The sequence below is a fragment of the Pogoniulus pusillus genome, chromosome 2, assembly GCF_015220805.1.
Source record: "Pogoniulus pusillus isolate bPogPus1 chromosome 2, bPogPus1.pri, whole genome shotgun sequence".
NCBI lineage: Eukaryota > Metazoa > Chordata > Aves > Piciformes > Lybiidae > Pogoniulus > Pogoniulus pusillus.
Genome location: NC_087265.1, coordinates 33529101 through 33545178, shown reverse-complemented (window position 1 = coordinate 33545178; position 16078 = coordinate 33529101). Strand labels below are relative to the sequence as shown.

The 16078-nt window shown below is 43.7% G+C and overlaps 1 protein-coding gene across 14 annotated transcripts in view; it reads left to right on the top strand.

The window, feature by feature from the left end:
• The window catches only part of HDAC4 (histone deacetylase 4), a 277057-nt gene that overhangs the window by 254621 nt on the left and 6358 nt on the right, over positions 1–16078 (top strand). For all 14 annotated transcript variants that reach the window (XM_064159879.1, XM_064159896.1, XM_064159913.1 and 11 more), the window contains 3 exons: positions 341–438; positions 9466–9584; positions 11211–11344. In XM_064159879.1, the coding sequence (XP_064015949.1) occupies positions 341–438; positions 9466–9584; positions 11211–11344 (351 nt within the window). The remainder of the gene's footprint in view (positions 1–340; positions 439–9465; positions 9585–11210; positions 11345–16078) is intronic.

Below are 16078 nucleotides of genomic sequence, written 5' to 3'. Positions count from 1 at the left end.
GTAATGAAATACATGCTTCTGAATAAAGCTGAAAACAAATTAAGGAAAGATATGCTGTGTAACACACTCTCCTGCAAATGAGGAAGAGGATCCATTTGGTGATGAGATGCTTTTTGAGTGAGCAGCAGTCAGATGCCACTGGTCTACATCTCCCATAAATGTCAGTGTGTGGAGGAGATTCACTCTTGTTTTGAGAACCAGGTCCCTTTAGAGGAAAAAAATGTCCTCACTTCCACCAAGCTATTGAATCAAAATCCATATCCAGCTGAAAGAATATCAAGACAGCACAGGTGTGTTGCCAGACTCCACTGTTACCATAAGTACCGTTTCTCTTTTTCAGGTTGGCACAGGAGCAGGCATTGGTTTCAATGTTAACATGGCCTTTACTGGTGGCCTTGATCCACCGATGGGAGACACAGAATACTTAACTGCCTTCAGGTAATATGGAAGTTTTCCTCTCATAAATGTATATTTCACCTAAACTGGGTTTGTTTGCAGTCCTTCTTAATATTGGCTTTCTCTCTTGCTAAATTTAGAAGTACAAGATTTAAATCTAGTTGCAGTTACTTTTTGAGTACCCTAATAAAAACAAAGTTGAATTGAGTAAATAGGATATCTCTAGACTTAAAAAAATGTGCCTGTGAGATCAGAGGATCAACTTATTTGCTACTCAGCACTGATTCTGTGATCGATGCATGAAGGTAAAATGGCAACTGATGTGAATAAGCTCTTCTAGTGTTGGCTAAAAATCTTTTAACCTTTTTGGGTTGGGTATTTCTGTGAGTAGGCTCATCTTGAGGGGAACCCAAAAAAAATTCTTAACAAGTCATCATGATTTGAAACTTGGGAGTGCAACTGCCTCAAGGCTTGATTCATCATTTCTGTGCTGCAGACAGTGGTACCCAAATTCTGGGCAAGGTGGTCATACAGCCCCTCACCTGCAAGAGCTCTACTCATGACGCACACCAGAGCTCACTCCCAGGTGTACTAAGCAAAAATCACATGGCTTTGTTTGGATGGGCTTTAGACTGTATTCTTACTCATCCAAGATACTAAATATGACTGTTCTAAGGAACTGGAGGTTGAAACAACTGAACTATTAGATTTGTGCTTTCTTTAGTGGGTTCTGGTTTCTCCTCAGAAGCAGCATGTTCGATATATGAATAGAAATGCAGTCTCTCTTAAATATTATCAATCACTGTCAGAATGTGAAGGAAGGCATGCAGAAGTGTGGAGCTGAATTAATGTGTTACTGGGATATCCTCTTTGATTAGCAGTCATAAGAAAGCCAGATACAAATCGCTGTGCTGGGCTGTACAGGCTTCTTCAAGCACACTCCCAAAAACTGGCATTATTTGAGTCTCCAGCAGGGGATGAGGCCACTTGTTGACTCACTTGTTCATATCCTGTTGGTGTTGCTGTCTTGCTCTCAGAAGTATGTGGTACCTGAGGAGTACCTGCAGGGAATCATTTGATCTGATCCATACCTTCCTCTGCAGAAGTGGTGTATGAAGCAAAACACACATTAGTTGATCTACAGTCCTGCACACCCAGGCTGTGATCTCTCCAAGCAGTGTCACTATGGGAGCAACACAAGAATGTGGATTGAACATCATCTTGCTACTCCAAGCAGCTAAAGGGTAGAATACCCAATAGGCCAATTATAAGTCCTTTGTGTTTGGGGGATCTGCTGCAAGCCTGGAGTGCTGTATTCACCTCCCAGAGCTGTTGAGAATGGGAAAAGGAGGGTGCTAAAATGAACTATGAAAGCAACAGAATAGCAAGCAAGATGAAGTAAAGGCAGATCTTTGAGTAGAGGAGAGCTTGTAAGTAATGCAGGACTGAATAGAGGCCACTGTGAGACCACACTTTCCTTTCTGATACTCCTTCCAGGAGCATAAATATAGTTGTGTGACCTGCTGGATATATATAAGCTTTATTTTTCTTAGAGAGTGTCTTGTTCCACTCCCTTCCTCCCCCATGCTCTGGGTCTGTCCTCTCCAACTGGCATCTTTTTTAACAATTACCAGTTGGAGTGGTTTTCTGTCCTCAAACCAGATTTAGTGCACTCCTGGCAACCACCCTGTGTAAACTGAGGGAGATGCACACTTGCTAAAACATGGGATGCGAATTTCTGGCGGCAGGCAGATGGAATATCGCCTTCATGGAGCAGCATTAAATCTGGGGGCATTATTTTCTGTTCTTCCCTCCATGTGTATTTGTGTTCCTTTCTTCTGAGCAAGAAGAGCTTTTACTCTTCAGCCTGCCGTTAAAAAGCCCTCAAAGAATGTATGCAATTTTAAACAGCATCTAGTCAAATAACTGTCATTTCTGTCGATGTTTTGTTCCTGTTACAGGAAAGCAGCACTTTCCTCCAAAGTGGGAGTCTGTTTATCCCAGCAGTCAACAAGAGTGATCTCTTCATTAGAAAGAGAACCTGTGGCTTTTTGACAGAGTGACATACTTGCTATTCAATATTAATCGAGTTTCAAGGCTTCTGGAAAATGGCTCAGGCTGCACAGTAAAGACCTTTGCCAGCCATTCCTTAATAGGCACTGGTGTCTTTTTGCCCAGAGACTGCAGCTATTTGGAGAGAGTATTTTGGAGCTAGTCGGAGTTCTTATTTTGCCAGGGTTTTGGGAAGCCAAGGGACATTGTGACTCTTCCTCTTAGGTAGCACCTCCTTGCAGGCTGCTCCTTGTGCACACCTTCAGCCAATAAGTTAAACTGGAAGCTTTTTTTTTTTAATCTTGTGCCAAGTTTGGTCATGATAATACATTAGCAAGTGACCTTTTTAAATCCTAACCAGCTTCTTTGAAAAACATTTTTTTCCCCCTGAATCTTTCTATTGATTTTAATGTAAAATAATGCTTTGAAGTTTGCAATTTATAGTCCCCTGAGAGTTAGAAAGTGAAGGGATTGGGTCATATATCCTTTTTTTTTTTCTCTCCTCCTTTTCTTGCCTTAGCCCCTTGAGACAATGCATGCCTTCAAGGCAGCACCTTGTTATTCCACCCCATCGAATGCCACGTTGCATTTGCTGGGGATCAAACCTAAGATGAAGAAAAGATAAGAAAATTGGCCATAATGAACTCCAGAAGCAGCAGGCATTTTCACCATGAACTTGGAAACTCACAGTGGAGAACTGAGCTTTAATTCAAACCAGTCCAAATGCCAAACTGTGAGGCTTTGAAGTCTGCAGAGGAATCAGTGGAAATCCTTTGAGCTAGGCAAAGATACTGATATAGTTTTTTTTTCCCCCTCTTTTTTTCTCCCCCTTCTTTTTTTAAGCTTTAACTCTTCACTTGCTTGTCCTCTTTCAGGGAAGAAAACCCTGTTTGAGTTAAACAAGTGGAAAAATAAGCAGCATTCTTTTTTCTGTTTGTTTGTTCTATTTCAAGCTGAGCTGGTATATCGATTTGATAAAAGTATGTGCGCTAATGAAATAATAGCTGAGATAATTGTCCTCATAAATTAGTCTTCTGATGAGTGAATGAATAAATCCCAATGAAACCTGTCATCCCTGGCACTGGAAAACCCGTTTCAGTGTCATTTTACTCTTTCTGAAGAAAGGACAGGAACTTGCATCAATGATTTATTTTGTTGTGGTTTTTTTTTTCTGCTCCGGTTTTCTTCTATGAATCTTGGCTTCCCCCTGCTTGCAGTACAGTGTCGAGCTGGACAGGATAGCCTGACCTCTTGATGTTTGTTAATATTGCTGAGCCATTTCATAAGTGAGAACAAGAGTTAAAAATGTGAAGCGGAGAGCAGCTTTGCAGTGCAGTTTGTCGCTTATTGCTTTCATAACCGAGGGCTGAAATCACCGACTGCTCTGTCTCAGGGTTGGGGTGATATCATGATTGCTGGTGGTTGGGTTTGTGTGTGTGTGGGGGGGGGTTATAGGGTGGAGTCACCCCAGTCACTACTAAGATGTGCAGAAGGGATTTGGAGAGTTTGCTGCGAGCTTGGCGCTCCTCCACCCCATCGTAGCAGCAGCTCTGCTCACCCGAGACAGCATGATATTATAATTGAGCTGACCGTTTGCTGGGCGAAGGTCCCACGGCTGAACTCACCGCCAAAGTATGTGGGCAATCCAGATTTCACAGATTAGGCAGAAATGTCTTAAACTCTAATGCAAAAAAATGCAGGACATGTCATTTTTAAAGCCCTTAACTCATCAAAATGTTGCTGTTCGTCGCTGTTATTCCGTAGTTACAGAAACAAACAGTTGTAAAATTGAGGGTTTGTTTTTCACCTGGGTCTGTTGTTCCCTGACTTGTGATGCTAACAGAAATCACGTTTGCTTCTATAAATCCTCATCATGTTTTCAAAAATCAATGTTCAAACTCAGAGGTGAGACCTGCAGGGAAAATGTGAAGACTGTGGCTAGTTAGTTATTGCACAAGAACAGCAATCACTTAGTGAAATCAAATTGTGTGTTATATGCAGGAGTATTCTTCTGAATGTACTGTAGGGCAGTTTTCCTGATGGTTCTAGCAGTTGTGTTGTCTCCTACGGTATATTTCCCTCCGCCCTGATATCCTCTTCACAATAATTCCATATACAGCTTGATTCCACATTTGGCTTGTTTTTATTTTAAAGTCCTAACTCAGAACCAAAAAAGAGGACTATATTTGCAAAGTCCTTCTGTCTGCCCTGCTGAGAAAGTGTTAAATGTGTTCAGGAGCCAGGATTTGGTTGTTTTTTTTTGAGGGGGGGGGAGGCGAATTTGGTTTTTTCCTTCAAACCATAAACCATTTCAGGAGTGAATAAGAGGGAGGAGGGAGAAGATGATGATGATGATGATGTTTTGCCTGGAACGGTTGTTTCTGTATTTTAGATTTCATGCTCTCCTGATGGCTGATTTCGTCCCCAAACTCCTAATCCTTTTTGACATAGTAAATGACCGTGGAGATGGCTGCTTGGAGAAACAAAGACCGAAGTCTTCAGCAGACTGATTAGCCTTAAGAGCAGTGGATAATGTTTTGAGATATGTATACACGCACATATGTATATAGCCAACAGTGGGGAAAACAGGCTCTGGAAAAAAACTGTTCAGCCGTCTAAATTTCACTGATTTGCTCACTGCAATTGAGCATTTTAAGCAAAGTCCTCTGTAGGATTGTTTAATCTGCCTGTCGTTTATTAGGCATTTAATTGGTGAATTGGCTACTAACAAACTAAAAAATATTTAGGCTTCTGGAAAACAGATATAAAATTGTTTGGATTTTGTTCTCTTCCCTGAGTGACTGAGGAACACGATGAATAGTTTTTACTCTTTCCAGACGTCAGCATTGTCTCATATGTAGCTGTTTGGTTTAGCTGCAGTCAGAGTCAACTGAAGGGATTTACTCTATTTTAAGCAGTCAAAACTACCCCTGGAAATTTAGGAAGTTTAAAGGTAACCCATGTATTGGCTTGAATGAATATTCAGTGTTACAAACCCTTTCATTCTTCAACAAATGACTACAGGTACATCAACCATCAGCTAAAAGACCCAGTTCCAGATAAAACTCCTCACCTTCTTGATAGTAATTTGAATTTTGGACCTCTTTTATAGTATCATTAGCAGGACAAAGCCATATTTTTGCTTGCCATTTGATTGTTGCTTTCTCCTGGGGATTAGCTTTACCATGATGTGTCTGAACGAAGAGCCTGTTTTCATCTGTGCATAAGAAATTAAAAATCAGAACACTGACTTAAATGCACCTGAAAATGCAACTCACAGGTCAAATCTCATTAACACGTTGTTTAAAAGTGGTTCACTTCCTTACATCTTAATTTTTTGTGTGAGAATTTCTTTTTTTTTTTTTTTAATTAAAAAAGGGTAAGCCAAGGAAGTGCTGCGAGGCAGAGGGGGTTCAGTCCTCCTGGGTCATGTTTTATGGCCAAAGATATAGCTGCTTGTGTATGTGGTGAGCATCAAATAGAGCTGGGACTGCAGCTTTGGATTACCAGTGTAATACTGGAATTAGAAGAAAGTCAGAAGCAAGAGCAGCTCTTGAGAGTTTGTGCAGGAGTGATGGGCAAAGGATTTGAGACTGCTCGTGGGTTTGTGATGCTTAAGGTACCAGAATCATTAGGTCAGTTATTCTGACAATGTCATCTTGCACTTCGCCTCTGTCTGCCCCTGAACACGGACAGCTTGCAGACAGCCTCTGACTGGGATGGCATACGGCCCCCATCTTACAGGTACAGAGTGTCTGTTTGTCCCCCTGACTTCTCTTGAGCAAGGGAGCCAGGGGACCTGTGGTACATATTTCTTAAAACTCTGAGTGACCTGATGAAAATCTACAGTGCATACAGAGCACTGCTAATAATTGCTCAGAGAAGAAGGTATTTGCTGGGGCAACCAGCTGTGCCTGTGAGGTCACTCCATCCTGCACCGGAACTCTGGGCATCCTCAAAACAGCTGCTTCTAATGATTGTCAGACACCAACTGATTTACTTTTAACCAACAATCACTGGTTTTTGTCTCCTAAAACTTACACAGACAGGGTTCATAGTTAAGCCTTGGCGCTGTGTTGGCCGTGCCACTAGAGGGTATCTTTGAACTGCAGTCACTGAGTGAGGATCTTCAGCTCAGCATCACCAGCACCCTCGTGCTGCTCACTGGCTGTCCCTCTTCCCGGGTGCATTCATGCTTGAGCATCAGTGAGTGAGCTGTCCCATGACCAAGAAATTGTTCCTGATTTGGGGTTGCCTGGGTTGCTTGGGTCTGGACAAAATCTGCCCACAACTTAGAGGTACAAGTTTGTGTTAGCTCTGCAACCAGCATATGGTGATGCCGCACATGAGTTGAGGTACTAGCAGCTCCCGTGGGATGCTAACTTTTTTTTTTGAGGGGGGTGGGGGAAATCTGATGATTTTAGCAGTTTTCCTTTGGTTAGAAATTAAAGTGCTCAGCAGTACTTCAAAGCTTAGGAGAAACAAAAAAAAAAAACCCAAAACTCTGCCACGTGCACTTGCTTCGAAACTGCTGCTTTAGTCCTTTGTGAAGGAGGTGGTTTCTTCTTGAAACCTCTGTGGGTTTTACTGAAGAGATTTTTGCCAGTCGTAAAATCATCAGCAAAAACTGTGCTGTTTTGTCTCCCTTAAAGTAATCACCTCCCTGAGGGCAAAATGCATTCAGCAATCATGTCGTTTGAGGAAAAATTAAAATCCCCCTTTCAGATCGTGTAAGAGTTAAAAGAAAATAAGATCCTTTTTGTGCATAGGTTTCTGTGTCTGTGTGCAGAGACTGGTAGGCAGGAAGATTGCCAGATGCAGTTCAGTTGCTGTGGCAGTTTGATGGCAATAAATAAAGTTAGAAAGGTGCCATTTTTTTTTTGTTTCGGGTTATATGGTGCCTGAGTGCCTTAACCCAACCTCTCATGCTCAAGCCCTTTGAGGAGAGGCTGAGGGAGCTGGGATTGTTTAGCCTGGAGAAGAGGAGGCTCAGGGGTGACCTTATTGCTGTCTACAACTACCTGAGGGGTGGTTGTGGCCAGGAGGAGGTTGCTCTCTTCTCTCAGGTGGCCAGCGCCAGAACAAGAGGACACAGCCTCAGGCTGCACCAGGGGAGATTTAGGCTGGAGGTGAGGAGAAAGTTCTTCACTGAGAGAGTCATTGGACACTGGAATGGGCTGCCCGGGGAGGTGGTGGAGTCGCCGTCCCTGGGGCTGTTCAAGGCAGGATTGGACGTGGCACTTGGTGCCTTTACCACTTACTCTGTGGTAAAGGGTTGGACTTGATGATCTGTGAGGTCTCTTCCAACCCTGATGATACTGTGATACTGTGATGTGCTGGGTGTAGTGTTCAGTGGTGGCAGTGGAAACTACTTGATGGGTTTTACCAACAGTGAAGTAGCTGATTGTGTGGTAGGTAGATATATTAATGCTCTACTGCAAATAAACTCCGTGGAGGACACAACGGCATGAGGTCAGATTTGGTGTTGGGGCCTGAAGAAGTTGCTGATACTAACAGATGTGACTGTTTAACATTGTTGCAGCAAGAGATGTGAATTTTTATGAGTGTCTTGATAGCACTTGAGCAATCTCAGCACTAAACAGACCTTTCTGGGATTTTTTGGTTGGTTTTTTTTCTGACCATCGCATAAAAGCTATACTCAATAAAAGTGAAGTTCTCACATATGCAAAGATATTTACAGGTTCTCAGGTTGGTGCATGAATAACTTCATGCTTTAGAAAGTTAACCTTGCCAGTAGCTGTTCCTAGGATGTGGAAATGGGGAAATAACTGTCATCTTCAATACCCAGTGAGGTATGATGGGGCATTGGTCAGGGTGCCCAAGGGGTACATCTGAGGTTCAGTGGGTACTTTTATTATGACAAAAGAGCATTATCTGGAAAACATTACTCCGTGTCAAGGTCAAACCTCTGTGCACCTCCACTGTGTCCTGCTGTTATCAGTGCCCAGGTGAAAAATTCAAAGACATTTCCAGATCCATGCACATGGTTAGCTTGTGCATGGTACTAAAAGATGTTCATCCAAGAGTGCTTCCAACAGGCATTCTTAATCAGAAAAGATTGTGACTGTGTGCGTCATGTTAATTAAGAAGCTTCAGTGCTTTGATTTTTTTTCTTCCCTTGCTATAATCTTGGTTCTGCTGTGCTTATATGGAAGAAGCAATTATTTGCTCTCTGCTTAACTTCCCAGTTTTGCTGAGTTGGCATCTCAATGAGGGAAATGGGGTGGTTGCAACCTCATGTAGGTTGTGAATAGAAATTGCATAGATTGAAGAGAGAAATCCTTTTGCTGAGGAACCACAGACACAGCCATCTTGTTTTGTTTAAATACCAGCCTTGACAGACAATGGTTTATGGATGCTAAGCAGTTCAGTCCATTTTGTAGTGAATAGAATGTCAGAGGATGGGGAACTGGAGTTTGGAGAGGTGTATTTGGGTGAGATACTTGCATATTAAAGCTTTTCACCCCACAGGGAATTGTCAGCCTTTCACTGTGATAAATGAGAAGTGCAGCAGGGCAAAAATAAATAGCTTTGCAGATTCTGCAAGGGCCAGAGGAGGTATTTCAAAGGAGCACATGGAGACAAGCACCACAAACCAAGCTTGCTGTCAGACGGTTTCCCAGGTGGTTTTGTATTCTGTGCTTGTTTTCTCCTTATCCCTTCATGCCCTGTAGGTAAAATGAGATATGATCACAAGTGGGAAAACACAATGCAGGACAATTTATTTCCTTGGTCTGGACGCAAGGCTGTTGGTAGAGGATGTAGTAGACCTCTCTGGAAAAACTAGCAAGAGATTGAATTTTAAATGGTGCTTCTGTGATGCAAGGTTTTCTGCCAGCCAGGCTCTCGCCTTGTCAGAAAACAGGAGATGGTCTTCGCTACTGTGGAGAAATTGTACAAGTTTTTATAAGGTGTTTGTTCAAGATGGTTTCGGTGTTGCTGTGTTTGTTCAAGAGCCAAAGTAACATGTCTGCCGCTGTTAAATTTCTGTTGCAGAACGGTAGTAATGCCCATTGCCAATGAATTTGCCCCAGATGTCGTGCTGGTGTCATCTGGTTTTGATGCAGTGGAAGGCCATCCCACACCTCTTGGAGGATATAATCTATCAGCGAAATGTAAGTTGGGAATTTACAAGATCCAGAAGTGGTGTAGATTGCTGCTGTCCTAGGGACTAAAGTACAGTGTGTGCAAATGTTATATTTTGGGGTCTATCTTCAGATCTTGCAGCTCAAAGGCAAACTTTTTCGTTGAATGTTCATCTGTTCTGTCACTGCATATGTCTGGTCTAGCTGAAGCCCTTTTTTTGGTTGGGATTGTTTTTGAATCATTGCATATTTAAATTTCAAGTAGAAACAGATTATATGAAGAGGCTGCCAATTTGTTTGTAGTCACGTCTCTGCAGAAGAAGGCTGCTGAGTTATGCTTGGTTTAATGCAGCATTGCAGAGAAAGGCAATGCCCCATGTAAGGAGGCTACCTTGATCTGCACACCAGTTGAAGTCCATTTTTTCCTGCAGGCTACTTTATTAAAAATTTGAGCTGAATATTTTCATTCTCCACCTTTGAATCAATTCCTCCTTGTTACTTTGGATCTGTGATGTATTGCATCGCATAGGAGATGCTCCGAAACATCCCCTCCTTGGTTATGCCAGGTTTATCTGGCACTGTTCTGTTCAAGTCAGTCGAGAAGACAGCTTTTTGTGGCAAAAGGATTTCATTTAAGTGTTTGTTTCAGCCAGGCAACGTATCCTCTACAGTGAACTGCAGAACCTTGTAAGGGAGCTGAACCTATAAAATTTATATAAGAATAAAGTGAAATAGATTTACAAGAGACAAGTTATTTAAGATATCCAGAAACACTTTGTAATGAGCAGCTCTTGTTTACCTGCTTGTTGAATTTCCCATGCTCTGCTACCCTCACAAAGTGGTTATGGGCTCAGCCATGAATCTTTTTATCTGCCTGTTAATTTGCTAATCCGTGGAGGTGCTTGCGTGGGTCACTGCGAAACAGAAAATAGGGAATGTGGATGGAGGGTGGAAGCAGCCTGGATTTTTCTTTGATTTTTTTTTTTTCCTTTTGGAGGGGGAAGGTTGCTTTGAGGACATGTTTTTTAAATCCTGGCAGCTTGGCTCTGTTTTCTTTAAAGGGTAGAAACATATTGTGTGTCATACGATCAAAGTCCTGGGTACCCCAGGAATTTTTATAGCGTATTATACACGGGAAGAAACGTCTGTTGGGAACTAGATGTCAGACATCTCTGGGGCACTGCAACGCTGCTAGTGCAACTGAAAGCACCCACAGCTATTTTACTGATTTCCCTTTCTCCTCCCCTCTTCCATGGCTGCTCTCTGGCTTTGCACCTTCCAGAGCAGGAGTGAAAACTGCCTCCTTCCACCCTCTTTCATCCTTCCAAATGAAGTAGCTGCTGCTGCTGCATTTACTTCAGGGCACTGAGGAGTAGTAGGGAGGATTGCAGTGCCTCTCACCTGGGATAAACTCCAACGGAGTGCTCGTGGGGGAAGGTATGGATCTGTCCTGGCCGAGGAACTGTGGCTGGAATTCTGCAGGCAGCGTATTAAAATCCAACCTGGCTTGTATTACACGTTGAGTCCTTTCAGATCCCTTGTGGTTTTTTAATATGATGTAATTCCTTTCTATAATTCTTTGATCCTTTGCCAGGAGCCTGATTCCAGGCGCAACCTTTGCCCTTCTCCTGCATTTCCTCTTTTCCCTTGTTACAGGCTTTGGGTACCTGACAAAGCAGCTGATGGGCCTGGCCGGGGGTCGTGTCGTCCTGGCCCTCGAAGGAGGCCATGACCTGACTGCCATCTGCGATGCCTCGGAAGCGTGCGTTTCTGCCTTGCTGGGAAACGAGGTACAGAGGCAGGCCAAAACAGGGGCTGCAACCTTCCCTCCCCCTGAATTTGGGCATCTCATCCTTCAAACCAGTCAATCCGCTAGTTTTGACACATGTTAATTTAAAGAGTGCATGCTTGCTTTGTTGAGACACCACCTGTGCTTGGCAATTCATAGTCTAAGGGTCGAAATAGATAAGAATTTGGGTTGTTCTGTGTCCAACTAATTTGCTTTTTTGATGTTTGAAAAATAACTAGTTAGTTTGATTTCTTTCTGAAGTCATTCTTTAAGCTTTCCCTTCCCTTTGCAGAGCCCCTTCCTACAGCCTGTGCCTACTGTGTTGGGCAGTTTGGTTGACATTGTCTTGAGTTCTACTGAGGTTTTTTTCTGGACATTTTATTTTCTGTCTTCTGCACATTGCTGCGTTGTAAAAGCCTCAGCTGTGTCACAGAATTTGACCCAAAAAGCCACTCTGTATAATCACAAGATAAGAGTAAGACAGAGAAGTACAGCAAGAAAACCTAGTTTGGGGTTTTTTGGGAGGTCAGAGTATTTTGCTAGAGGTAACCTTCGATACTTCAGTTTTAATGCCTTTCCCCCCACCCTTCTCTTAGTGTCAGTGAGCATTAAGGAAGACGTTTTTCACATTTCCTATGCCTATTCTCCTTGATGCAGCCTGACTATCAGCTATATCTGACACCAAATGAGCAGCTCACACCTACATTTCTTCCAGAGCTGTTGATAATTAAAAAATTCAGAGTGAAGGTATTTGATGTGTCTTTGGGCTTGGGGAGTTCAGAATCACATCCTGCAGAAATATGGCAGCAAGGAAACAGAGAAATTTGCGACTGGCAGCAAAATCCCAGACTGGGGCTCTTGCACATCATCTGTGTCTGTACCTTTGCATCCACCTCTGGTCAAGAAACATATTTTTGTCTAATTTGTGGGCTTTTGAGTACGAGTGGCTGGTTAATTTCTGTCAAGCCTTCCATCTTCTGGTTCATTGGTCTGTTTTGGACACCTGTTCCAGTTCAAATAGTTGAGTTTTGGACAGAAACAGTAGACTGCAAAAGTGCTTTCCATCAGTTTTCCCGCTCATCCAAAGAAGCAGCTACTTGCTCAGCCTGCAGCCTTGGGCCCAACCTTCAGTTGGTATCTGCTGCAGGTATCTTAGTGTTGCAGGGGCCTTGGAGCTCTTCAAAACAACATTTGGGGATTGATATCAGGAGTTGAAAAAGCAGCACAGTCTGATTCCTCGGGCTACATATAGCTAGAAATTTCAGCCTTGGGGGAAGGCAAACACCAATTTGAAGTTGTCCACAAGATGTCAGCCTGTGTGTCAGATGATGAAAGAAGGGAAGGTTCCTCCCAAAGCTTTTATCTGCCTTGGAGAATACTACCACCCTTTGCTGAAGAACCCCTTGAGGCAAGAGCTGAAGGAGGTCAACACTTGAAGGTACAGCATCACAGAGAGGAGAAGCTAAGCAGTATTTCAGCTTTGGGACTGCCTCCAGTGGAAGTTAACTTCTGAAGGTCTTAGCTGCTATGAGTAGACTTGCTCTGACACAGTTGCTGTTCAGCGGCCATCTGACTTTTTGGGGTCTGGGAAGTTGGACCTGATCTGCACCTCCCTCCTTGAATCTGCAAGGAGGGGCAGATCAGCTATGTTTGACTTCCAGTCTGTTGTAGAAGTGCTCTGTCTTGTAGCCATGCTCCATATGATGGGTGACAGTGCTTGGGGAAACCTCTCTAACAGTTCAAGAGATAAAACAGCTAGGATTCATGAAAAGCATCTACTTCAGTCATCCAACATCCCATCTCCAAGTGTCCAGAGAGCATCTACTTCTTGTGCTTGGCCAGTCAGTGCTGATAAGGCTCTCGGACTTGGGACAGCTGAAAACTCAGGAGCCAAGTGCTACATCATCATGGAAGTAAAGGAAGTTTTATTGCAACGCCTACTTCAACACAAGAAAGACATGGACCTGTTGGAGTGGGTCCAGAGGAGGGCCATAAAAATGATCAGAGGGCTGGAATATCTCTGCTGTGAGGATGTGCTGAGAGACTTGGGGTTGTTTAGCCTGGAGAAGAGGCTCTAGGGAGACCTTATTGTAGCCTGTCAGTACTTAAAGAAATGTGGGAACAGTGTTTTTAGCAGGGCCTGCCACGACAGGACAAGGAGTGATGGTTTTAAACTCAAAGAGAAGAGATTTAGACTAGGAAGAAGGAAGAATGTATTTTACAATGAGGGAGGTGAAACACTGGCACAGATTGCCCAGAGAGAGGTGTTAGATGCCCCATGCCTGGAAACGTTCCAGGTCAGATTGGATGGGACTTTGAGTAGCTTGATCTAATTGAAGATATCTCTGCTCACTTCAGGGGGAGTTGGACTATATGGCATTTAAAGGTCCCTTCCAATCCAAACCATTCTGTGTTTCTGTGATCTCTCTGTGCTGATCACACTGTTGTCACCACAGACAATTCCTCTAGTTCCATCCACCTTTAGGGTGCAGCTGGCTCTGAAGGGGAGGCAAAGGAAATAACACATGAAGGATGTCATTCCTCTTGCCTAAAGTGCATCTACGATGCAAAGGGGTAACTGCAATGTGGTGTGAGGGCCTGTGTGCAATTGATAAGGGCTCGATCCAAGCCACAAATGTGTTGGGAAACATGAGGCATTGGGGAGATCTCGGCGCTCACCGTAGCTCAGGTGTTGTCAGCTGCCCAAGTGGTTTCATTTAGCAGAGTGAATATTGATCCTGAAAGGTAAAAAAAAGAGTTGTGTTTGGGTTTTGGGTTTGTTTTTTTTTTATCACCAAATCAGCACAGCTCTAAGGTGCTTTGAAAGACTTAAAGATGGACCTGTTCTCACTTTTCCTAGGTGGGCTGTAAGGCTGTGCAGATATCGTGATAACGTTCCCTGCCTTAGCCCGCACATCAAAAAGCAGGAAACACCACTTTTATCAGGGTCTCTTAGAAAATCTTTTTAATGCAAGGAAGTTGGAGGGAACTGCTGTTGCTTTGTCCCGCGGCCCTTTGATGGAGTTTGATATACAGCGTGTTAGAGGATTTTGCATGTGTGCACACGGACAGGCAGCTGCGGCTGGCAGCGGGCTGCAGGAAGGCTCTGCTGGCTGAGGAGCGGTGCCGGAGTTACACATGGAAGTGGTAGGAAATGAGGGGAATGGTGCCAGTCCTCCCAGCGCCTGCCTGCGCCAGTGGAGAGCAGAACTCCCGCGTCAGGAAAAGCGTGATGCGAAGGCGAGGGCCGGCTTGTGCCCAACTGCCCAGGAAATTAAAGCAGAGCTTTAGCTTCGCAGCAGATTATTTTGATGTGAAAGGAGTTAGTGCTGGGCGAGGTCGCTTCAGAATGTGCTTATGCTGCTTCGGTCACCAGTTCACTTGTGCAGAACCAACACGACCTCAGCTGAAGAATCCAAAGCAGACATGATGCAAGGAAAATGCACTGATGGGAGTTTAGACGAATAAGCCACTGGTTTTCTGCTATTACTCAAAGCAGCCTTCTCACAGCAACGTGCTGGCAATACTGAATGGAGAGCAGAGGGGGCAGCTGCTGTGCGGAGCTGTTCACACTGCCCTGGGCATCACCAATCATTACCCTTCAAACCAGCTTCTGCTCTGTGGCAAAAGCTGTTTGTGAACTCTCTGTTCCCAGAGAGCTACGCTCCTGTTTAAGATCTGGAACGCACATAGCATTCACTGCCATCACCATACCTGAAGCTGAGCGTGGAGCTCATGTGTTGTGGGAGCTGCTAGTGGAGAGGAGAGAGATGAGAGATGTGTGCCGGAGATGTGGTCCTGTAGCTCAGCAGCGTTTGTAGTGCTGGCTGCTGCAGCTACAAATGCATTGTTGCATTTCATACGTAAGTAGTGGAGGTATGCTCAATGTCAAACTCTGGACATCCTAAATAAACAAGAAGCTGAAGCTAAGCAATTGCTTTAGAGCCTTTGCCTAATACTCAGAGACATTCCTTCCATTTTCAGGATGAGGTGAAGCTGTTGGCTGTGAATGCTATTTCAGAAGGAGGAGCATCCTATGGAAATGATTCATACATGTGGCTGGGCTGCCTGATGTTGTGTGCTTTAAATGAGTATCAGCTGAGAGGTGTTAGAAAGCTCTTACTGAAAAATCTGTGAGGAATTGCTTTTACCTTCACTTAATGTCATATACCAGCCAGATTGGACCAGAAATATTATTACAGTGGAGAATTTATAAGAAGTGCAATCCATAATTATTAAATCTGGAACAGAGCAATTCCTAGTCCTGATAAAAAGTACCTATCAAATGGTTACCATGTGGCTGCAAGAGCAAATGTCTTGGCTGGAGCTTCTCTTGGCTTTGAACAGAAGTTGCAGTTAAAGTTTGCCATGATTTTTTTTTTAATCAAACTATTATATGGTGACTGCTTCTTTGCTAAGGAATATCCCTGAGTGGGCCTTGATCATCATTTTCAGATACACTTAACAGCTCTGGACATCGCTCGGTTTGGATACCTGACCTTTGAGATCTGTGATGAATTCTTAGTGGAGAACCAAGGGCAGTGGAGGAGGGGGAGGAAGGGAAGAAATAAAGGTTGGCTTGGAGAGCGTCGGATCTGATGGAAGTATTTTCTTGAGTATTTAGTTGTGAGATGTCTTCAACTCTTGCAAGTAATCCAAGTCATTGGACACGCACATGAGCCAAGCAGAGCTGCTTTGCTGGGTCATCCTTACCTGCCAAGCAGACACTCCTGCT